Source organism: Colletes latitarsis, chromosome 9 (genome assembly GCF_051014445.1).
Source record: "Colletes latitarsis isolate SP2378_abdomen chromosome 9, iyColLati1, whole genome shotgun sequence".
Taxonomy (NCBI): domain Eukaryota; kingdom Metazoa; phylum Arthropoda; class Insecta; order Hymenoptera; family Colletidae; genus Colletes; species Colletes latitarsis.
The window spans coordinates 29,943,492-29,966,617 of NC_135142.1; the positions used below are offsets into that span (position 1 = coordinate 29,943,492).

The window sequence follows — 23,126 nt, forward strand, 5'->3', positions numbered from 1 at the left end:
CATTACAATAAGCTTGCGTTCATCCATTGAAAGTAGGCGCTTCCTAAAACTTCACTAGTACAAGCTAAGTCTATTCCATACCTCGTCAGTATTAATGTTTTCTTTGTATTAAGTTTATGATTATGCTGAGTTACAGAATTTTTCAAGCCATTAGCATTCTACATTGAATTAATAAAATCCGAGTTCTTTAAACTATTTTATTAATGAAAATATTAAATTCACTAGCAAGATACTAAAGAATCTAAATCGCCATCTAGGTGTGATAAATTCTAACTATTTTTCTGCATCGTGTCTTATATCATTGAGGATGCAGCCTTTACTAAAAATTCAATTTCAGAATTAGTTCGATATAATTCGGTGCGTTCATCGTGGTTCATCGCTAATTGGCTGTACCATTTTACTGCCATGCTGCCACTGTTCTTGTAAATAGATTATCAATCTAATGATTAAACCATTTATTAAACATGTATCATTGTGTTTTGAATATGAATTTTAATACGTGTAGTTCAAATACGATGAGTGCTACGAAATTAGAACCGTCAGCAACATCACAATAGTTTAACATTGTAATAGGTTATCAATTTAACGAACAAATTTTTATGAAATGTATCGTGTCGTTTATGAGAATGTATTCAGATCCATGTGAATAATATTTTGTGTGTTGTTTAAATGACATATACGAATGTATTAAAATCCAATGATACATACGTAATAAATAATATAAAACGTAAATAATGCCATCTAGTGTTTCAGCCACGAGACAAATAGAAGCCCATCTAAAAGAGAAGAGAATGCGTTTGACGTTCTGTATTCCCCTCAAACGGAACGAATTATTGGACCTTTACATAGGTATATATATATGTGTGTAATCGTAATAGCGTGAGATTCCATGAAAATCTGCCTAGCATCGTCTCATCAACGTGCGCACATATGAAAATACGACTTTCAAGAGAGTTGCGAGTGTGGTACCGAACTATACTCTAAACGTCGCGTAAATGGCGAAATATATACGACGACACTAGGGCAAAGTGAGATCTTTTCGTTCGGAGGAGTGCTTTGTCAGTCCGTTGGTCCGATCAGATTTTTGTGTCGCTGACGGACCAAGTACGACGACACGGTTACGTTGTTTTTCGAAGTGGAAAACGACACGTCTTTGGAAGGATGGCGACCTGACCCCTTCCGAATAATGGAATACTGTGCACAACGGTACGTTTCCCTGTGTAAGCAGATCGTATCTACCAAACTATATGTAATTATTTTTTATGCATATCGAATGTACGATATGCACCTGCACGGCAACAGCTACTCCTTTGAATTCCCTGAAGGTTACATGGTGTTATTACGATAGTGTCACGCTTACAGCCGTCGTCATGACAAATTTTTTTTTTTACCTTTCTTTGTACTTTAACGACAATTCACGATTTTAATATCGAATATGTGACCACGTGTCTATCGTCATTGTATTCGTAAACGTTCTCCGATTCACGATACGCGATCGTGATTACGTTTTATTACGAATTATTTACATGCTCGGATTTTTCTAGACATTGTGTTTCGTTAGACAAAAGAAGCTTGGGAGGGAGAATACTACTGTCAATGTAATTCTTAATATAGACATATCACAGGAGTCTTGTGCATTTATTTTTGTTGCCTTTGTGTTCTTAATTGGTCTTCCTGTGAACCAAACACAACTTACTTTTGATATTTTTCAATGACATTCTTTGAAACTTTTATTTTTATCATCTAGCATACATGTTAATTCAATGAAACTTTATGGATATTGTACTTTTAACTTTATTATCTTTGTTTTATTTTCAGATTGTCAGTTTGAAATACGTTTAATTGGTGCTATTAAGCTAACAAGGTAAATTTCATTAATGAAAAGAGATTAAATTTCTTTTTTCATTTTATGCTTATAATAATATTAAATTTTGTTTATACATTTAATGATACATAATAGTAATTATCATTTGAAATTTAAATTCAGATGACTGATGTTGATCCTGAAACTTTATTGGAATGGCTTAGTATGGGCCAAGGAGATGAAAGAGACATGCAGCTAATTGCTCTAGAGCAATTATGCATGTTGCTGCTTATGTCTGATAATGTTGATCGATGCTTTGAATGGTATGCAATAAATTTTGAAAATAATTACTTTATTATGGGTACATTATTGTAATAATAAAATCTGTTATTTGCATTCTAGCTGTCCTCCACGCACATTTCTTCCTGCATTATGTAGAATTTTTTTGGATGAACTTGCACCGGATAGCGTTTTAGAAGTAACTGCTCGGGCTATTACATATTATTTGGATGTTTCTGCAGAATGTACTCGCAGAGTAGTAGCTATGGAAGGTGCTGTAAAAGCTATTTGCAGTCGCCTATCTGGAGCTGGATTAGGTTCCAGAACTAGTCGGGATTTAGCTGAACAGTGCATAAAGGTATTGATTTGTTTGGCTGTTGTCAACTATGATGTTAGATGGTACTAATATATATTATCAATATAGGTATTAGAACTTGTTTGTGCAAGAGAAGCTGGTGCTGTATTCGAAGCTGGTGGCCTTCCATGTGCCTTGTGCTTTATTCGAGAGCATGGAGCTCGTGTCCACCGGGACACACTACATTCTGCAATGGCTGTAGTTACCCGTTTATGCGGAAAAGTGGAACCTCAAGATAAATCTTTACCGGATTGTGTTGAAGCTTTATCGACGTTACTCAGACACGAAGATGCACATGTAGCTGATGGAGCGCTTCGTTGTTTTGCATCGTTAGCTGATAGATATTCACGGAGAAGTACAGATCCAGCTCCATTAGCATGCAATGGATTAGTTTCCGAACTCTTACATAGGTATTTATTTATGTTTACAATATCTCGCAAATTACTTGCAGCATTGCATATGTAATATCTTCTTGTAGGCTATCCAATGCTGCAGGGCCTGGCACATCTATAGCAGTTACTTCTGGAAATCCAAAAACACCTCCGCCTTCTAGTACCGCATCGACAATTCCTGCTCCAGAAGCAAATTCTTGTGCTTCTGTTTCTACTATAATTAGTCTTTTATCAACACTTTGTAGAGGATCACCTTCTATAACTCACGACCTTCTACGTTCCGAATTACCAGATGCGATTGAAAAAGCTTTAAAAGGAGACGAGCGATGTGCTCTCGATTCTATGAGATTAGTTGATTTATTATTGGTTTTACTATTCGAAGGCAGGTCAGCATTAGGTCGTAATACAACGGGAGGTCAACCAGGCCCTTTATTACCACGATTTAAGCGTATGGATAGTGCCGGAGAAAAGTCTCATAGACAATTAATCGACTGTATTCGATCAAAAGATACAGATGCGCTAATAGAAGCTATAGATTCTGGAGGCATCGAAGTAAATTTTATGGATGATGTTGGGCAAACATTGCTTAACTGGGCATCTGCTTTTGGAACTCAAGAGATGGTTGAATTTTTATGCTACAGGGGAGCAGATGTTAATAAAGGTCAAAGGTCGTCTAGTCTGCATTATGCTGCTTGCTTTGGGAGACCAGCTATTGCTAAAGTATTGCTTAAGTATGGGGCGAATCCTGATTTACGAGATGAAGATGGGAAAACACCATTAGATAAAGCTAGAGAACGCGTAGATGAAGGGCATAGAGAAGTGGCAGCTATATTGCAATCTCCTGGAGAGTGGATGTTACCGAATCAAGAACACAGAAAGCCAGAAACGGAAACAGAATTCACGGAACCGAAAGGTGATCCCGAAATGGCACCAGTGTATTTAAAGCGGCTCTTGCCGGTATTTTGTGCGACATTTCAATCGTCTATGTTGCCCAGTGTTAGGAAAGCCAGTTTAAGTTTAATTAGAAAGATGGTGCATTACATTCAACCAGAATTACTTGTTGAAACATGTGGTTCTGATAGAACAGGAGGGTGTGGAGCTATGCTCGTGGAAGTGATTGCCAATGTGCTGGATAATGAGGTAAGATTAAAATATACTATGTTATACGATAAAAAGTTATTTTTATATACATTTCATTAGGTTTTATGAAAATAAATACAAGCTAATATTATTACAATCTTAGTTAATGTGTTTTAGAATCTTTAGTATTCATGCAGGCAGGCAGGCAGCCAAACAGACAATACTAGTGATTTAGTTAAGATTGTTCACAGGAGCTTGAGTTAAAAACACCATCACCACCACCTCCGCCTCTCAAGCCGTTAATTGGCCAAAAATTGCGTTGCCTCTCGTCGCGCAAGTCTTCCAGTTCCCTGAACTACATTGTTGATAAGACGGTAACGTCTGTTGTATATTTGCCAGTCGCTAGTTGGAAGACCCCTTGTGTCCCTTACATGCTATTCGTGAATCCCAGATTTTTTTTACTGATTCCATTAATATCTACGCAAAGATTTCATTTATTATTAACATTAATGCATTTATTATATAATTTATACAAAGCGTGAGATCTAACAAACATAAGCATGTCTTACTCCTGTTCTGACAAAATGTCTTTTATGATGTCAAATATATTTTACAGTATCATAAAAATATCCACAATATGGAGTGGAGAAACTTTTTAACTATATGCATTAATACGTACAAAGCCCAACGTGCAGTTTATTCTTTAGCACAGAACTTGACATAAGAGGACAGTTGGGATACAATATTTTTTTAATACCAAAATCAAATGATAATTATAATAAGCTTCTCGACAAATTGCGAGCGAAATTGTTTTATAAACAGGCGTAAAGACTATAAGATTAGACACGAAGCTGGTTGTCCACTTCTGTCGACTGTCTGCCTGCTGCTGATAGGATTAATGGGCATTTGCTTGTGATTTCAATGAATCGCGTAATTGTTTTGCTCACAATTAAATTTGTGCTGTTATATTCATGTACATACCGTATGTCTTATCAAAACGACCATAAGCAATATAGACACTTATGTAGTATTTATTTTATATTAAATTGAACAAGCAGGACCAGAAATATTTGTTTAACATAACTGGATTCTGATACTAATTATATTATTGGGGGACCTGTATCTGAAAACATTTTTTTTTTATTTTAATCTCAATAGGAGGATGAAGATGGACACTTAGTGGTTTTACAAATGATACAAGATTTGATGATAAAAGGCAAAGATGAATTTCTAGAACATTTTGCACGTTTGGGAGTCTTTTCGAAAGTTGCCGCATTAGCTGGATCGCAAGAGACTACGCCGGAACCAGAAACTGAAACGAATCAATCCGGGGAAGAGCAAAGAATGGAAGATGCAAAAGACCTTTTGGTTGGAAGAGCTTATCATTGGAGAGATTGGTGCATTTGTAGAGGACGCGATTGCTTGTACGTTTGGTCCGATGCAGCAGCTTTAGAATTATCGAATGGAAGTAACGGATGGTTCAGGTTTATACTTGACGGGAAATTAGCAACAATGTATTCCAGCGGAAGCCCGGAAGGCGGAACCGACACGTCAGGTGCGTTTTTCTTTTTTTACAATATCAACGCGAAATTCATCACTTACGTATCATCCATATTGCCACTTCTTTCTTGTCGAAGTATTCCTTTCACTTCCTCACACCCTTCGTGCCAGATAAATTGGCTCTTTTCAGATCACTTTTTATGTTATATCTTTTTCATTTGTGATTAACTTCTGCGAGGGCAATAGTTTAGTAAATAACTGGTTTTACTAACTGCCTACAGGAAAAGGGAGGAATACAGAGTCCGTTGCAACCGAAGGTAGGTACATACATGTTCAACTTTCCTAGATGCGCACGCTATCCTTTACCCTTTAGTGTACACCATTGATTGCATGAGTATTCCTTTATTTCTGCATGACCCAAACAGTCTCTGTCACAATATTATTCAGTTCATTAAAAATCTTCACACAGCTCGTAGTTATTCAAACTGTATGTATTACTAGACATACATATTGCAGAGAATCGTGGCGAATTTTTGGAAAAACTGCAAAGAGCGCGTAACCAAGTAAAACCAAATTCTGCGAGTCAGCCTGTGCTATCGCGTCCCGGTACGACTCGACTAGTCGTAGGAAATTGGGCATTATCCAGCAGAAAGGAAAGTGAATTGTGTATACATAATAGCGATGGTTTGCAACAAGCAACTATTTTAAGAGAAGATTTGCCAGGTTTTATTTTTGAATCAAATCGAGGTACAAAGCATTCCTTTACAGCAGAAACAAGTTTGGGTACGCAAGCGTGCAGTTTTTATTAATGAATTTTTCATTATTATGCTGCGATACGTAAAAATGTTACGTTATTGTTGGTTTGTAGGTCCAGAATTTGCAGCAGGGTGGGCTGGCAAAAGGGGAAAGAGATTAAGATCTAAGATTGAAGCCATTAAACAGAAAGTTAAAGTACAAGCTCAGGATATTTATGAACGTTATTTCAAAGCTGCTCAGGCACAGCCACGCGGAGTAGTCGCTAAACTGGGAGTCATTGTTAGTCAAATAGAAAAAGCTTGTCAAAAACAACAGTCTGGAAATCGCGAATGGCGTAATATATTACAAAGTGCGCTAGAGGAACTTAAAATTTTATTAAACGAAGAAGGAAGAGTGTCTGCGTATGAGTTACATTCTAGTGGTCTAGTACAAGCATTGCTTGCTCTATTAGCAGCTCCACCAGGACCACAACCACCAACCTTAAGAGCTACAAAGCTCAGAATGCAACGAATAGCAGTATTTAAAAATTGTTTCCACACGGCGGATATTAATAAAGAATGCAACTCCGCTAAAATTCTAGTCCATAAATTGGTTTCAGTCTTAGAGTCTATTGAAAAATTACCCGTTTATTTGTACGATACGCCAGGTTCTGGTTACGGTTTGCAAATTTTAACTAGGAGATTGCGTTTCCGTTTAGAAAAAGCAGCTAGCGAAAGCTCTCTAATAGATAGATCTGGTCGGAGTTTGAAGATGGAACCGTTGAGTACTATACAGCAACTAGAGAATTATTTATTAAAAATGGTAGCGAAACAATGGCACGATCACGACAGATCGACATTTACATTTGTGAAAAAATTGAAAGAAGTAAACAGAATTACTTTTAAATACCAATACGACTTCGATGAAAACGGTTTGTTGTATTGGATCGGTACAAATGCAAAAGCTTGTTCCGAGTGGGTGAATCCCGGGCAGTATGGTTTGGTTGTTGTTACATCGAGCGACGGAGGAAATCTGCCGTATGGTCATCTTGAAGACATTCTAAGTCGTGATCCATCGGCGTTAAATTGCCACACAAACGACGATAAGCGCGCTTGGTTTTCAATCGATTTAGGTGTTTGGATTATCCCCACTGCATACACATTGAGACACGCTAGGGGTTATGGCAGGAGTGCATTGCGAAATTGGACGTTTCAAGCATCGAAAGACGGTGTAAGATGGACTACTCTATATGCTCATGTGGACGATTCGTCGTTAAATGAACCTGGCAGTACAGCCACTTGGACGTTAGAGCCACCGATTGACGAAACGCAAGGCTGGCGCCATTTACGATTACAACAAATTGGGAAAAACGCTTCCGGGCAGACGCATTACTTGTCCGTATCCGGGTTTGAAGTTTATGGCGAAGTTACTGGCGTTTGCGAAGACTTTGGACGTGCAGCCAGAGAAGCCGAGCCTGGAGTTCGGAAACAACGGAGATTAATTAAGGCTCAAGTAATTCGTCATTTCGTTGCTGGCGCTAGAGTAGCTAGAGGCTTAGATTGGAAGTGGAAAGATCAAGATGGTGTGCCGCCGGGTATGTGTGCAACAATTTATTTTAATCGTTTGACTCAAATTTGTCAAACACGGCGTACAGCGAATCATGCAACTAGCGTTTTGACTAACAAAAATTGTTTCTTCGTCGTTCCAGGCGAAGGAACTGTAACAGGGGAATTACATAACGGTTGGATAGATGTAACATGGGATCATGGTGGTTCCAATTCTTATAGAATGGGTGCAGAATTAAAATACGATTTAAGATTAGTAGGTATCGGCCTTGATACAGACAGTGAAACGAAAAATAAAAGCGGTGGTGGAGTTTTAACAGGACGAAAATCTAGTAGCACTCCTAGTTTACCAGATTGTACTGATACTGCAATGCGTAGTTCAGTAGCGTCGACGGATCAAGCAGCAAGCGCAGACAATCTGGCAGCTAAGGTACAATTTCAAATATTTATTGTTTTGTGTGTAATCATAAGTGTGTTCGTCTAATTAATTTTCACGTAAACACATTGTAATGTGCTATTGGTTGAAGTAGAGAGAATCATTTGTTTAACATAGTTTTAATTTTGCATTTACGACGAGCAGCAAGCTGCTGAATCGATAGCAGAAAGTGTGTTGTCGGTTGCTCGCGCTGAGGCGGTTGTTGCTGTAACCGGTGAAGGTGGAGCAAATTCAACGAGTGAATTGTCTGTTGTATTACATCCAAGGCCTGACACTACTGTGACAAGTGAGCTGGCAACAATCGTTGAGAGTCTTACCCTTAACACTGACCGTTCTGCCAATAGTAACAGCAATCGTGCATCTAGTAGTTCAAAACCATTGTTTGCTACTGTGCGAGGGAATAAGGTGTGAAACTCGCATAATTGTTAATCAGATTATTTTGTGTATGTAGGATATTAATAATAATATGTTTAAACACGCTTATAGCAAGGGGCAAGTTTAATGAGTTTGGAAGCTGCTGAACCACTAGACCGTGTCAGAGAAGGAGCTGATAGATTACGCAATAACACTAATAGCTTTTTAAGCGGAGAGTTACTTAATTTTGTGCCTGTAAGAATCAGCGTATCGGGTGAATCGGAGGAAAATTCATTGAGGATTAAACCTGTTCAAAGACATCACTCCGGAATTGCTGATGGTAAGATGGTAGTTTATTGTTGTTTCACCTTTTTCTTTGTTTGAACAAAATAATTATGATAACTTGAATAACTGTTTATTATTTTCCCCTAAAATTTGTACAACTTACTTATGAGAAAATGTATTTGTTTTCCCTTTTTGTTGTTATTTACTTATTGCGTGTCCACTGAACTAGCTGCCAAAGAATGCAGTCGGGACAAAGAGGCTAGCTCATCGACGCAAAATACAACAGGAGGATGTCCTGTTGTTGTTACCAATCCCATGTCTGTGTCTGTCCCCAATCTTGCTTGTTCTGATGCTAACAATGCTTTGGAACCAACAAGTGCTACTGGTTTATTGGAAACTTTCGCAGCAATGTCTCGGAGACGAACATTGGGTTAGTGGCTATGTTCTACCATTAACAGTATTTGCATATTAATGTTATAGTTTTATTAAATTAACTATCTTAACAAATTTTTCTACTGTTTTCTGTACTGTTTCTTAATGGATTAATTCTGTAGTTATGTAATTTGTTGATAAAAAGAAACTCTTCTAGGACCTACAGGCGGACAACACATTGCTTCCAATTCTAATACTGGTTCTATTTCACGCGGATCCGCTTGCGTATCAACTTTAGTTCGACTCGCTCTCAACTCTAATTTCCCTGGCGGCTTACTGAGTACAGCTCAAAGTTATCCGAGTTTGACCAGCAGCGGTCAAGTGGCTGGTAGCGGTGTTACAACGACAACTGGACCTGGCTTAGGACAAGCACTAACAATGTCATTAACTAGTACAAGTAGCGACAGCGAACAGGTAAAATTTAGTACGCGATAGAAAACGTTTTATGGAAATATATTTTGGCAATTGAAAATTAGGATTATAGAGTTCAATATGGAAAGTTTGATTGTATATAATGTAATAAGCAGTTATGGCTACAGGTGAGTCTTGAGGACTTTTTGGAATCTTGTGGAGGTGTTGCAAGTTCCAGTGTTGGTGGCGGTAGGGCAGGAGGCGGACCGACTCTTTTGACCGAATTAGAAGACGATGACGACGGCGTTCTCGAAGAAGAAGAGGATAATGATGAGAATGATCAAGAAGTAGGTTGAGAAATTTTATAAATCGTTATACGACGAAGCAAGGTGACGATCACTTTCAACGTTGAATTATAGGAAGATGATGAAGAGAATGAAGAAGAAGGAGATGGCTGCGAAGCTGATTATGAAGAGGTAATGGTAAGTCGTAGTCTGTTGGCTGCATTTATGGAAGAAGAAACCCCTCAAAGTAGTAAGAGGCGCGCCTGGGATGACGAGTTTATTTTAAAACGTCACTTCTCAGCGTTGATTCCTGCTTTCGATCCACGACCTGGGCGAACAAATATCAATCAGGCAAGTATAATCGTTAGAAAATATTATGATTTGTAAAGACTATTTGCTTATTATGACATTTTATTTATAGACAACAGATTTGGAAGTTCCGCCACCTGGCAGTGAAACTCAATCAAGCGCACGCGTAGGATCATTGCCTATGCCGAGGCTTGCTTTAAAATTGAAGGGCCCAGGACTTCCAAGCGTGCCAGACGTTGAATTACCACTCACAGAACCACACTCTAGTATCTTTCAAGCTGTACAGGAATTAATGCAATTAACAGAATTAGGCAGCCGGCAAGAAAAACTACGAAGAATATGGGAACCAATTTACACGTAATGCATTTATCCTTTAGCGTATAATTAAAAATACACGATTCATAATTATGTATTTAACTTGTGCTATTGTTATTACAGTATAATATATAAAGAAGCTAGGGACGAGGAATCGTCCGGAAGGGCAACTCCCATTGTAACACTGTATTCTCGCAATACAGCTCAAAATTCTTCAGTATGTACTGTAGAAGATGTTTTGCAACTCCTGAGACACGTTTATGTATTAAGTACTACTCGCGACGACTGTAAACACATCGATTACGAAGAATCCGAAGAGTCAACGTATTGGGTTCATCCAGATGATTTTACTTCGAAGAAAATCACAAATAAGATAGTACAACAAATTCAAGATCCTTTAGCACTAGCAGCTGGAGCGTTACCGAACTGGTGCGAAGAATTGGCAAGGAGTTGTCCGTTTTTATTACCGTTCGAAACTAGACGGTTATATTTTTGTTGCACCGCATTCGGTGCATCGCGATCCATCGTATGGCTTCAAACTTTAAGAGATGCTGTTCTCGAACGACAAAGAGCACCTGGTTTAAGTCCGCGACGCGATGACAGTCACGAATTTCGTGTTGGCAGACTTAAACATGAAAGAGTCAGTGTACCTAGGGGAGAGAAATTACTAGACTGGGCAGAACAAGTACTAAAGGTAAATTAATTCCATAAGATTTGTTATGAAACAGACCAAGACCTAACCAAAACCTAACCTCATTTATCGTATATTTTATCTCGTGTATAGGTACATGCAAGTCGAAAGAGTATATTAGAAGTTCAGTTTGTTGGTGAAGAAGGAACTGGTCTTGGACCAACATTGGAATTCTTCGCGTTAGTCGCTGCAGAGTTGCAGCGTAAAGATCTAGGCTTGTGGTTATGCGATGATGAAGAATCACCTGATACGGAACAATCTCGAGTTTCTGGAGAACAAGTTCGACCTGCAGGGTATTATGTAACTCGACCAAGTGGATTATTCCCGGCTCCGTTACCGCAAGATTCCGCAGCTTGTGATCGTGCTGTTCGATACTTCTGGTTTTTGGGTGTATTTTTGGCGAAAGTTCTACAAGATAATAGATTAGTTGACTTACCATTGTCCCGTCCTTTCTTAAAATTAATGTGTCATGGAGATATTACAAATAATGTAAATGAAAAAATTGGCCTTACTGGTGTCACACAAGAAAGTATGTCATCCAGTATGTCGAGTAGTTTCATATCAGAAGAGGGCGAAGCCGATGCAGCATACTCGACGTTAGAACCTTCTCCATGGTATGCTGGTTTATTGGACATCGACGATCTTGTAATCGTGGATTCAATAAGAGGTGAATTCTTGAAAGAAATACAAACTGCAACTTCTAAGCGCGATAGAACGTTCTCCGATGGCCGTAGCTCTGCCGACGAAGACACATCTCTTTATATTACTCACACATCTGGAATGTCAGTGCCTATTGAAGATTTGGCTCTAACAATGACATATTCTCCAAGTTCTAAAATCTTCGGACACGATCAGTTAGAGTTGGTAGAAGGAGGTGCAGAGGTTTTAGTTACTATGGAGAATGCAAGAGAATATTCTGAAAGGACAATTAATTATTGTCTTGATAAAGGAATTTCTAGACAACTAGAATCATTCAAATCCGGTTTCTCGAAGGTCTTCCCGATGGAAAAACTTCATGCTTTCAGCCCAGAAGAAATAAGAGCTATGCTTTGCGGAGAACAAAATCCACAATGGACCAGAGAAGATTTGCTCAATTATACTGAGCCAAAATTGGGTTACACGAGAGAAAGGTAAAGTAAAAATATTATATTTTCTGTTACATTGAAATTAATGTTTTTGGTTGTGTTGCAGTCCTGGGTTCCAGAGATTTGTCAACGTTCTAGTTTCACTGACTGGTCCAGAGAGAAAGGCTTTCTTACAATTCGCCACTGGATGTTCAGCTTTACCTCCTGGAGGATTATGTAATTTACATCCCAGATTGACTGTAGTGCGAAAAGTGGATGCTGGTTCAGGTGGTTATCCCTCTGTTAACACCTGTGTTCATTATTTAAAATTACCGGAGTATCCTACCGAAGAACAACTTAAAGAAAGACTCTTAGCTGCGACTAGGGAAAGAGGATTTCACTTAAATTAATCTTGTTTCTACCGGGGCAAGGAACTGCGACGATAATATAATCAGAAATACTCGCTCTCAAAGTGTGCGAATTGAACTTTGCTTAACAGATGGGATCGTGCAATCAACGTACGTAAGCAGAGTTTGGCCTTGATGTTATTTGAAAAACCTAAACCAATTGTCCAATAGAAATCAGTACAGGTTAAAAGAAAGATTTAATATTAAACCTGGAACGGAAACGTGTATATCATATAAAATTGTTCGAGTCAACGAGAGTTTTCGATGTCCCACAAATATTTGAGCGTGTAAGTTATGTCTCTAATTTATACACTTTAAAAGAAATCTATAATGCAACAAGATATCATCGTATCTCGTTGCCAGTCCAAGATTCTTTAATAATGAACTACTATTTAAATCTATACAATAAAATTCATTACGGCGCGTTAATCTACATAAATAATAAAAGAATTACTTTATAATTCGAAATATTTGGAGGTTATCCGTTCCAGGTATCGATCATACGATATAGTAACGAGTTTTGTCCAATACAATAGAAATTGTATTTTCTCAAGAAACGTAATTCACGCGAGTGTTTTCAAGTATATTTGCTGTCCTTGTGGAACAAGAACTTTACAGTTCCTCATTTTAGAACGAATGTTCGTACTGTCTTCTTTGTGAAGTATTGTTGTGCTTGGAAAGTGATTCATATTATAAGAAAAGAGGCACCTTTGATGAAAATTTCTATTTTCTTTATCAAAATGTCTCTGCGGTACACATATACGTCGTTATTAAAACGCGCGAGATGTAAATCAAAATTGACTTGTGCAAAGTGCTAAGTTTTTATTAATCACAATGAGAACGATGTTTTTTAGCATCTAGACCAATTTTCACAGCTTCAAATGCTTGTCCTTTTAACCAAACATTAGCGCATCACCATCCTTATAAAGACGCACGAGTGTCTTTTAAACATAAGTAAAAAGGCAACAAGAAAGATAAGAAGTATAAACATTTTGATGAAAGCATTATGAAGACTTGGCAAGCTGAGCACTCTGCATCTTTGTACAATATGCTACTTAATGCTCACTCGATAATTATAATTATAGGTGGAAATCAGTATACTTGTAATAATAGTCTCTAGAAGAAAAGATATGAAGATAATATAAATGTGAAAAAAGATTGATTAATAATATCGATATGAGAAATAGTTACTATTACTGTAATATAAATTATTATTGATTCTTGGGGAAAAGAATAAAAGAAAAAAACGTTATAAAGTACATGTTTTTCAACATAATTTGTTATGTGTTTTATACAGTCTATGAATATAAACGCATGTATTTAACAATTCCCTCGCTATTTAGAAAAGATACGCATTTCATTAGATCCCACATAATATATGATCTACATATATGTTGTTAATATATTGTACATTAGACCTATTTGTGTCGTTTTAAAGGCTTCATAAGACAACCATGGTTTACATTATATATCATGCAAAAACTGTAACATTTATTTTTACAATTTCGCGGAATAAGGTATGCGTTTTTCAGAATTATAGTTTCTTGATTTTAGTCACTTTTTTTGTAGCACATTATTTGCTTCTGCACGTTCCTCTTGTAGTTCATTGGATGTAACAGTTAATTTTGATCTTGCAACATCACTAATCGAAAGTCCCTAAAATTATATAATCGTGAGTTACATTTTATTTCTAAAATATATTTGGGTATTAGATGTTGTAAAAAATATTTACTTGTACGATTTTATACTGTCCATTTTGTATATTAACTGGAAAAGAGAACACAATATCCTTTGGAATTCCATAACTGCCATCAGACAGTACACCCATGCTAACCCATTCTCCTGGTCTGGTACCCATCCACCAATCTCTCATATGATCTCCAGCTGCTTTAGCAGCTGACATTGCAGATGACATTTTTCTCGCAGATATTACAGCTGCACCGCGTTTTTGAATCGTTTCTACAAATGTAGTGTCCAACCAACCATTATTATTTACTGCTGCAGGTACTGGCTTGGTGCCAGATTGAAGGGTCACAGTAGCATGGGAAGCATCAGGATATTGGGTTGAACTGTGATTACCCCAGATAATTACATTCTTTACTTTGTCAACCTGTTTGCAAAACGTAGATTTCATTAAACTACAAACAATTAAATTTAACATAAATGACGCGAAATTAGAATTACCTGTACACCTAATCGAGCTGCTAAAGCTGCTTGAGCACGATTTTGATCCAATCTAGTCATAGCTGTAAAGTTTTGTTTTGGGATTGATGGTGCATAATGCGAGCAAATCAAAGCATTTGTATTGGCAGGATTGCCAACAACCAACACTTTAACATCTTTTCGAGCATGCTTGTCCAAAGCTTCTCCTTGAACTTTAAAAATTTCTACATTAGCTGCTAACAAGTCCTTTCTTTCCATTCCTTCTTTTCGGGGCATTGCTCCAACAAGGAAAGCAGCAGCAACATCTTTAAAAGCTTCAACTGGATCAGCTGTTGGTACAACTTCTAAAAATAAAAAAATAATCTTTTGGATTATTACGTAATCTCAGTGTTATGTAATAAGCACATTTTGCTACTGTAGTTAATATTATAATATTGCTAACATATCTGATCATAAAGTAATGATAATATTGAAATATGTAGTTGCATATTATATTTTAATTATCTAGTCCATTGTTTTTGTACCTCTTAAAAGAGGAAGAGCTAAATCTTCCAGTTCCATAACTACCCCAGACAATACTCCCAACATAACTGGAATATCTAACAAACGAAGATTGATCGGTTGATTTGGACCAAAAACTGAACCAGCAGCTAGCTGGTATAATAGAGAGTAGGCAATTTGCCCAGCTGCTCCTGTAACCACCACATTTATTGGATCACTCTGAAAAATAAGAAAAAAGAACAATTTAATTCTGAAAAGGAGTCATTACGAATTTAGATAATTTTTTATTCTTCATTAACCAATAATTCTATTAAAACAGGTGGTTAAAATGAGTGTTGTATGTAAAAATAATTAATGTCTGTTAAAATAAGATCGGCAAACATTTTGAATGACTAATGAAGGTCAACCGTAGGTTAAGCGAATGGTGCACGTAATATAAATTGCAATAATATTATAAATTATTTTTATAATATAGAAATAATGTACTGCACTCGAGGCTTACCATGTTTCGGCGTTGCTTATATGTAACGGTGCAACTTGCAGATAATAGCGTAGAAAGCGATCGAACTTTCCAGACCTACTAAGGTCAATTAGAATGATTGCTGTAATAACATTGACGGCGACTGGCCTGGAAGATAGATTCGAATTCGAACTAAATGCCCTGGAGGCCAAATATTACAGTTGACGTATTCCGTATTTAGCCAATAAGAATCTGGTAGTATTTAATTTATTTATCATTAACTACAGTCACGGAATATATAATTGTCGAGTTACATAATAGGAACAAAATACTATGTAAAAATCAATGTTTTATAATAAATAATTTGCAAGTCGAATTTTCGTCTCTTTTTTTTATATGCGTTTTGTTCGATTGCGATCAACGATTACATCTGTAACAAGAATTATCGGGGTATTGTTCATTTTAAGCGTATTGCCGTATTGTATGCATAATTTATAAGCAACATTTAGTTGCATAATATTTACAGATATCGTATAAGAGTTCAAAAATTTATTTAAGTGCAATGTCCAATCTAGACATGTGACGACGCTTTCCACATTCCTCATTAGATGGCTACGAATAACTAGGTAATTCTCGTAAGTTCTCGAGTAGCATTTTTGTCCAAAAGTTTTTGAAAGCAGTTCTCGATCTCAAAAGTCCAACAGTGGTAAGAAATTAGATATGGATTAAGGAATAGGCTAGGGGGTCTTAAAACGTGTTTTTCCGTAAACAACATTTTTCATATTTTTTTTCATTATGGCTCTAGAGCCAGAAGGGCTCACATTTGTCTTGTCTCGGAACGCACAAAATGTTCCACACAATTTCGCAATACGATGCTGCTTCTGCACCAATATTACCAGACCAAGCACTGGGTGCAGTCAGAGATGCCATATTGAGCACCGGGTGCACTACTTCACTATGCCAGATCATGCGTACGTGAGCTCGTAAAGTTTCGGAAAGACGACAAAGGCAAACTGATACATGCTCTCTTTGTCGCCCAAGTTTGTCGTGGAATAGTTCGGTATTTTCAACGACAGATGGCGCTTATTTTTCGACCTCAAACCCTCTGGTGCTAAAACGTCCAAGTTTGTTGTGGAATAGTTCGTTACCTTCAACGATAGATGGAGCTTATTTTTCTACCTCAAACCCTCTGGTGCTAAAACGCCCAAGTTTGTCGTGGAATAGTTCAAATCGTCTACGCTAGATGGATTTCTCGACAAGCTTGGGCGTTTTAGCACCAGAGGGTTTGAGGTCGATAAATAAACGCCATCTAGCGTTGAAGGTAACGAATTATTCCACGACAAACTTGGGCGTTTTAGCACCAGAGGGTTCGAGGTCTATAAATACGCGCCATCTAGCGTTAAAGGTAACGAACTATTCTACGCAACTTGGGCACTTTATGGTAAATGACTGTGCAAATCATGTACCATCGATGGGTCACGCTTTCTTTAATTTATAGACTGGGGGCATCACGGACAAACTAAATGGTCATTTGCAAGAATGCAGTTACTTATATAGACACTACTGTAGTTATTATAATAATAATAAGCTTTAGACAATATTCTTGTCAGAATACACCGTCAACCTGTGTCTTAAGTTAGCAATGTCTTCTGACAGGAATAGGTCTGTTTCTAACCAAGTTTGGGCCTTTGGCGTTAATAGTGAAGCATTTACAAGTGATCTAAATTATTGAGTACTCTATTGTTGCATTAATAAATAAATTAAAGTTAGATTTCGATCGTAAATAATTGGAGCACCATCTAGTGTGCAAAAAGGTGAATTATTCCACGACAAACTTGGGCGTTTTAGCACCAGAGGGTTTGAGGTCTATAAATAAGCGCCATCTATCGTTGAAAATACCGAACTATTCCACGACACAGGCGACAAAGAGAGCATGTGTCAGTTTGCCTTTGTCAACTTTTCGAGACTCTACGAGCTCACGTACGCGTGATCTGGCATGTGTGAGTAGTGCACCCGGTGTTGAATCTTGCATCTCTGACTGCACCCAGTGCTCGGTCTGCTAACACTGGTGCAGAAGCAGCACCATATAGCGGAATTGTGTGGAACATTGTGTGCGTTTCGAGGCATAGGTGCGTTTTAGGTACATACGGAGGTTACTCCGATTTTGACAGATTTCGATCATGCCAATTCAAATATTCAGTTGACAACGATTTGACAATTTATCCATAACTAAATTTACATCGTATTCTACTTTGCGTATATGTATAGTTTACGATTTTTATTCTCATTGTAGTTTATATTTTTCTCTCATCGTATATCATTTCTTACTAGTTTATATCCTTGTATCGCGGTAAAATTGTTGTGTGACGACATGAAGCTGCATACAGATGTATATGATAAGTTGTATTTGTAAGTCTTTTTGCCTATAATTTTTAACACAATTTAAGTAATTAACAATTGGATCAGGAAGTCTGTTGACACACGAACTCCATTAATAAATAATTTCTTTTTCAGATACATTACACCAGAAAAGTTCTACATAGAACCTATTGGGACTAAAGTGTTACTTGTATTCGATAGAGTGAGTCAGCAAATTTACACACAAGGTAATTAGTGATATAACTTACGTTTACTGTCACTCAAATGTTAATTTTTCATAGAACTTCCTGAATGACTTCTTTAATGTTTTAGCTGGTACAGCCAGTCAAATTCCATCAATTGCAAGTCGTAGGAAAATATGGGGTATAGTAGGAACCATAAGGCTGTTAGCAGGCCGTTATCTTATAGTCATTACAAATGCCATAGACATTGGAACCATAGCTGGACATCAGATTTACAAAATAGTTGCAACAGAAATTATACCTTATACAAAATCTTTATTGCATCTTAGCGAAAAGCAGCAACAGAACAATGCTACCTATTTAGACATGATCAAATCTGTGTTAAATACACCATATTTTTATTTTAGTTACACATACGACCTTAGCCATACCATGCAAAGACTTCATAATACACCGCCTGAATTCTTACAGGTTAAGATTATTCGTTTAATTATCGTTAAATAACTGTTTCTACTTTACAATCAAAGTGCATTGCTTTTGTACCGTATATAGATGCCACTTCATGATAGAGCAGATCTTAGATTTGTATGGAATGCTTATCTTTTACAAGATCTAACTTCAAGGCCCGAGCAGTACAAATTTTGTCTGCCTATTATCCACGGATGTATCCTTACTGGCAAGAAGTACCGTAGAATATACTTACCCTGTATTTGTACAATGCTTGGACTTTTCTTAACACGTTCTTTCAGTTATATCGCTAAACACTCTCACTGTATCTGGCAGTACATCGTTCAATTTATGTATTGTATCCAGACGAAGTATCCACCGTGCTGGAACAAGATTGTTTTCGCGTGGTATAGATTCTACCGGTAATGTTTCAAACTACGTAGAAACGGAACAGTTAATTGAATTCAATGGGCATCGTATATCTTTCGTACAAACGCGTGGTTCCATTCCTTTGTTTTGGCAGCAGACCCCAAATTTGAAATACAAACCTACACCTCAGTTGAGTAATCACGAAGATCATCAAACTGCCTGCGCTCGACACTTTGAAACTCAGATATTTCATTACGGGAAGCAAATTTTGGTAAATTTGGTAAGTTATCCTCTTATTCACTCGCAACTGGTTAAACTGACTTGAACTTTTATTCATACGTTAAATATTTCTCACAGATTGATCAACGTGGTCCAGAGGCTACACTCGAAAAAGCATACCACAACGTAGTACAACGAATTAACAATCCAGACGTTCAGTACGAGAGTTTCGATTTTCACGCCGAATGCAGAAGATTAAGATGGGATCGGCTGAACGTTTTACTTGACCGGTTAGCTCACGAGTTGGAACAGATGGGTTACTTTTTCCTTCTGGACGACGGAACGTTATTATCTGCCCAAGACGGAGTTTTCCGTACCAACTGTATCGATTGTCTCGATAGAACCAACGTTGTTCAAAGTATGATATCAAAGAGGGTTGTTAACGATGCATTATCGAAATTGGAAATTCTTAGGAGAATCGAAGATCACCCTAGCGTTGAAGAACATTTTAAACGGGTAACTATATAATTTATTTAGTTATTTCCGTTGCGATTTGCAGTTCCTTCATATTCAACATTAATATACCCTTTCCAGATTTGGGCCGACAATGCTGATGTGATAAGTATTCAGTATTCAGGGACTGGCGCATTGAAAACAGATTTTACACGAACCGGAAAACGCACTAAATTGGGTGCTATGAGAGACGGCGTGACTTCTTTGACAAGATATTATAAAAATAATTTTGCCGACGGCTTTAGACAGGTATGCGATTATTGTGCCTAGAAAATTGCTAATTTGTATATTTGTGTAAGATGACTTTTATCATATTCGTTTTACAGGATTCTCTGGACTTATTCTTGGGTCGTTACATCGTGCAAGATGGCGAATGCACATCGGTTCAATGTCCTTTGGACAGTGAAAGAAATTGGCGTTACGCAACGTTCCCCTTGGTACTTATTGTTGCATCGTCGATGTTGGTTGCTCATATTTTTCTCCCTTCGAGATACACCACCGAGATTTTGTTATATATGCTATTTTGGGGCGCTATGGTGGGTGGTACGTTTGCAACCATTATTCATCACGCCAAACAATACGTGAACAAGCCAAAATTGCTCTAAAAGGATATTATTTCAAGTAGCACATTTTGTGTAATACTTTCCACCTATATTGGTAAGCGTTACACGTCCTTTGTTATCTTTGCTGTTAAAATTTTATATTTTCGTAATAGTAGGCGTTAGGGTTTATTTCCCAATTTCGCACATACGTATTGCATTTTATTTCCAAAAAGTTTATCTATGTAAGTGCTATAATAGAGGGGTAAGCGTAGGTGAAATTAGGGAAACGTGTTTTTATTGATGTACATAGGTTTACACTGTAGTTGATCATTTTAATTGATTATTGAAGCTCTTGCTTTTCCCATGAAAGTAGAATAAGCTACGGGTTGCAAGGGACACTCGTTCCCTTTGGGTTAGCTTAAACTCCTACAAGGAAATCGTGTAAAGTATTGTTAAAGAGCCAAGCTGTTAGTTTTGGGCAGCATTTGTCTGACTATAAAATCAATCCGTGTATAGTGCTTGGTACTTGCCGTCCACGAATGACTGTTTGATCTTTCGTGCTAAATTTTAACATCGCAGACGTGTCAGACCGTATGTATAACCTATTTGCAGTTTAAACGAAATTTATCGAAAGTTAGTGATAAACTAACATTGAAATGTTTCAATGGAAGACAAGTTTTCGAATGTTATACGATCTAATGGACCGTTCGTAATTAGTGAGTGCCACGAGACCTAGTCAGAAAGCGGATCGCATTTATAGACATGCGAAGACACGTTGCATCGTGCGTATCATGACGTAGACGTACAATTATCGAACCAAAGTGTATGTTTTTAAAGTTGTACTCTACCGTAAGCCTGTAACAATCACGAATTCCAATCCCGATTAGTCCGTCTAATTGTAACGAGAGATAGATAAACGTTTTAGCGGAGAAATATTTTTTAATATTTAAGAAGTGATTTTCGTACTAAGATACCTATTCAGTTGGTATTCAAAATGCATCAATAAAATTAATGTTTTCTCTCATGCAAATAATGACTGCGTTTCTCACGATAACCGTAAGAAGCGAACAGCATCGTATACAATCGTTTGTTGTTCGTTCATTTTGTAACCCGATTATTCCGACATTTTGTACCATCAGGTTTGGATCGTTCCATTTGCTATGCAGGGTGTTTCGGAAATGCATGTGAGTAACTCTTTAAGTGTTAAATCCGATCAAACAATGTCTATCTTTGTTTTGTAAATAGGTTGAGTATATTATACAAAAATAAAACAAGTAAACACAGGATGTAAATGGACGCTAATTATTGTTAAACACGAGGAAAGCTACGCACGGATACGCAATATTTTATTTCAACAATTATTTCAATGATTCCAAGACGAGTAACCGAAACAAGTAAAAGCTTAAATCCTCCTCCGATTACACGCGACGTGTAATATCGTTTAAGTGACTGCCACAGGCTAGGACGTACGTTCATATATGTTTTTCGTCTCTTTTAAAGCGTAGAGGGGAAACACCCTGTATGTTCGATGCAAATTGGAAATCACGTGCGCCGACAATGTCGTTTCGCAGCTGACTTGAAATGCCACGCCCGCGGGTCTCTCTCATTTATCCTCTATTGACAGAACTGGAGAAGGAAAACAGCCGGCCGATGTCATTTCCGAACCGAGGTAAAACTTTCCGTGGCTTTGAGCCTTTGACAAACGGCCGTCCGTAATTGGATTCGTTTTATAAAGTTCCAACGAAACGTGGAGCTTTCTGCTATTAATTGGAGATGTAAGCGGCGCGCTGCCACAGCGACGCCAGTGCGGACTCTCGGGGGGGTCTACGAGGGTGATTAATTTGATTCAATTACAAACTGAAGGCAGATCCAGGGCATCGATTTTATTGCCATTTCTCTTGCCGTCGGGATCTTAGCGTTCGATGCTATGCAGAAGGGCGGGTAGGAGCGGAGAAAAAAGTTCAAAGAACCCGAAAGTACAGAACTCCCGACAACTTTTGACACCATACAGCGTCTGTTACTGACTGCTCCTGATTACTGCTTGCCTCTGCTGGACTCTGCTGACCATCGCTTATATTTCTGACAACCTATAACTATTACTACTGACTTCTGCTAACCACTGTTGGTCTTTGCTGATCTCTGTCAGCGTGTGCTTGTCTCTGCTGAACTTTCCTGGCCTCTGCCGAACGCTACTGACCACTGCAGGTATTTCTGATAATGTATAACGATTAATACTTACTACTGCATGCCCCTACAAGTCTCTGCTTGCCTTTGCAGGTTTCTGCTGAACACTGCTGACCACCCCTGATGCTTCTGACATCGTATAACAATTACTACATGCTACTGTTCGCCCCTGCTGATTTCTGCTTGCCACTGCATGCCTCTGCACCTCTCTGCTGACCACCTCTGATGCTTCTGACAACATATAACGCTTACTACTTGCTACTATTCGCCCCTGGTGATCTCTGCTTGCCTCTGCTGACCACCGCTTATATTTCTGGCAACGTACAACGATTACTACGACTCCTGCCTTCCTCTGTTAACCTCTGCCAGCGTCCCCTGGCCTAAGCTGGCCTCTGCTGACCGCTGCTGACCACTGCTGACCACTGCTGACCACCGTTTATATTTCTGGCAACGTACAACGATTACTACTGGCTACTGCTTGCCCCTGCTAGTCTCTGCATGCCTCTGCATCCCTCTGCTGACCTCTGCT

At 38.0% G+C, this 23,126-nt stretch overlaps 3 protein-coding genes across 15 annotated transcripts; 2 read left to right on the forward strand and 1 right to left on the reverse strand.

Annotated features, from left to right (window-relative positions):
• Positions 1-326: 326 nt before the first annotated feature.
• Positions 327-13,587, forward strand: Ufd4 (ubiquitin fusion-degradation 4-like). Of its 12 annotated transcripts, none has more exons than XM_076773500.1 (23): positions 327-422; positions 746-1,206; positions 1,819-1,864; positions 1,988-2,127; positions 2,207-2,441; positions 2,508-2,848; positions 2,917-3,970; positions 4,162-4,284; positions 5,069-5,465; positions 5,692-5,727; positions 5,912-6,193; positions 6,279-7,739; positions 7,854-8,140; positions 8,291-8,551; positions 8,633-8,840; positions 9,015-9,215; positions 9,375-9,631; positions 9,745-9,915; positions 9,988-10,203; positions 10,274-10,518; positions 10,600-11,170; positions 11,261-12,297; positions 12,359-13,587. In XM_076773500.1, the coding sequence occupies exons 4-23, from the start codon at positions 1,988-1,990 to the stop codon at positions 12,639-12,641; spliced, it is 7,806 nt and encodes a 2,601-aa protein (XP_076629615.1). In that variant the 5' UTR covers positions 327-422; positions 746-1,206; positions 1,819-1,864; the 3' UTR covers positions 12,642-13,587. The 12 variants fall into 12 exon arrangements, with proteins under 12 accessions (XP_076629615.1, XP_076629617.1, XP_076629616.1 ...); XM_076773502.1 differs by having other exon boundaries at positions 9,757-9,915; XM_076773501.1 differs by having other exon boundaries at positions 9,384-9,631.
• A 296-nt stretch (positions 13,588-13,883) lies between these two features.
• Positions 13,884-16,041, reverse strand: Mdh1 (malate dehydrogenase 1). Its single transcript, XM_076773513.1, has 5 exons — positions 15,805-16,041; positions 15,326-15,521; positions 14,823-15,145; positions 14,371-14,748; positions 13,884-14,294 (listed from the first exon to the last, which is right to left on the reverse strand). Exons 1-5 carry the CDS (start codon positions 15,805-15,807, stop codon positions 14,193-14,195), a joined length of 1,002 nt encoding a protein of 333 aa, XP_076629628.1. The 5' UTR covers positions 15,808-16,041; the 3' UTR covers positions 13,884-14,192.
• A 1,745-nt stretch (positions 16,042-17,786) lies between these two features.
• On the forward strand, positions 17,787-21,446 carry Sac1 (phosphatidylinositol-3-phosphatase SAC1). 2 transcript variants are annotated; one of them, XM_076772650.1, is made up of 9 exons: positions 17,787-17,891; positions 18,094-18,171; positions 18,277-18,368; positions 18,454-18,794; positions 18,876-18,987; positions 19,073-19,419; positions 19,497-19,874; positions 19,953-20,120; positions 20,198-21,446. In XM_076772650.1, the coding sequence occupies exons 2-9, from the start codon at positions 18,134-18,136 to the stop codon at positions 20,474-20,476; spliced, it is 1,755 nt and encodes a 584-aa protein (XP_076628765.1). In that variant the 5' UTR covers positions 17,787-17,891; positions 18,094-18,133; the 3' UTR covers positions 20,477-21,446. The 2 variants fall into 2 exon arrangements, with proteins under 2 accessions (XP_076628765.1, XP_076628764.1); XM_076772649.1 differs by having other exon boundaries at positions 17,808-17,995.
• Positions 21,447-23,126: the final 1,680 nt, after the last annotated feature.

Excerpts from the sequence above, each read along its gene's own strand:
- Sac1 (XM_076772650.1), top strand. The coding sequence starts at position 18,134 with ATGAAGCTGCATACAGATGTATATGATAAGTTGTATTT. Across the intron at positions 19,420-19,496 it reads AGCAAATTTTGGTAAATTTG|ATTGATCAACGTGGTCCAGA; the intron begins GTAAGTTATCCT and ends TATTTCTCACAG. Across the intron at positions 20,121-20,197 it reads TTGCCGACGGCTTTAGACAG|GATTCTCTGGACTTATTCTT; the intron begins GTATGCGATTAT and ends TTCGTTTTACAG.
- Ufd4 (XM_076773500.1), top strand. The coding sequence starts at position 1,988 with ATGACTGATGTTGATCCTGAAACTTTATTGGAATGGCTTAGTATGGGC. Across the intron at positions 2,442-2,507 it reads TAGCTGAACAGTGCATAAAG|GTATTAGAACTTGTTTGTGC; the intron begins GTATTGATTTGT and ends TTATCAATATAG. Across the intron at positions 9,632-9,744 it reads CAAGTAGCGACAGCGAACAG|TTATGGCTACAGGTGAGTCT; the intron begins GTAAAATTTAGT and ends TGTAATAAGCAG.
- Mdh1 (XM_076773513.1), bottom strand. Across the intron at positions 14,749-14,822 it reads CAGCTCGATTAGGTGTACAG|GTTGACAAAGTAAAGAATGT; the intron begins GTAATTCTAATT and ends TTTTGCAAACAG. Across the intron at positions 14,295-14,370 it reads GACAGTATAAAATCGTACAA|GGACTTTCGATTAGTGATGT; the intron begins GTAAATATTTTT and ends ATATAATTTTAG.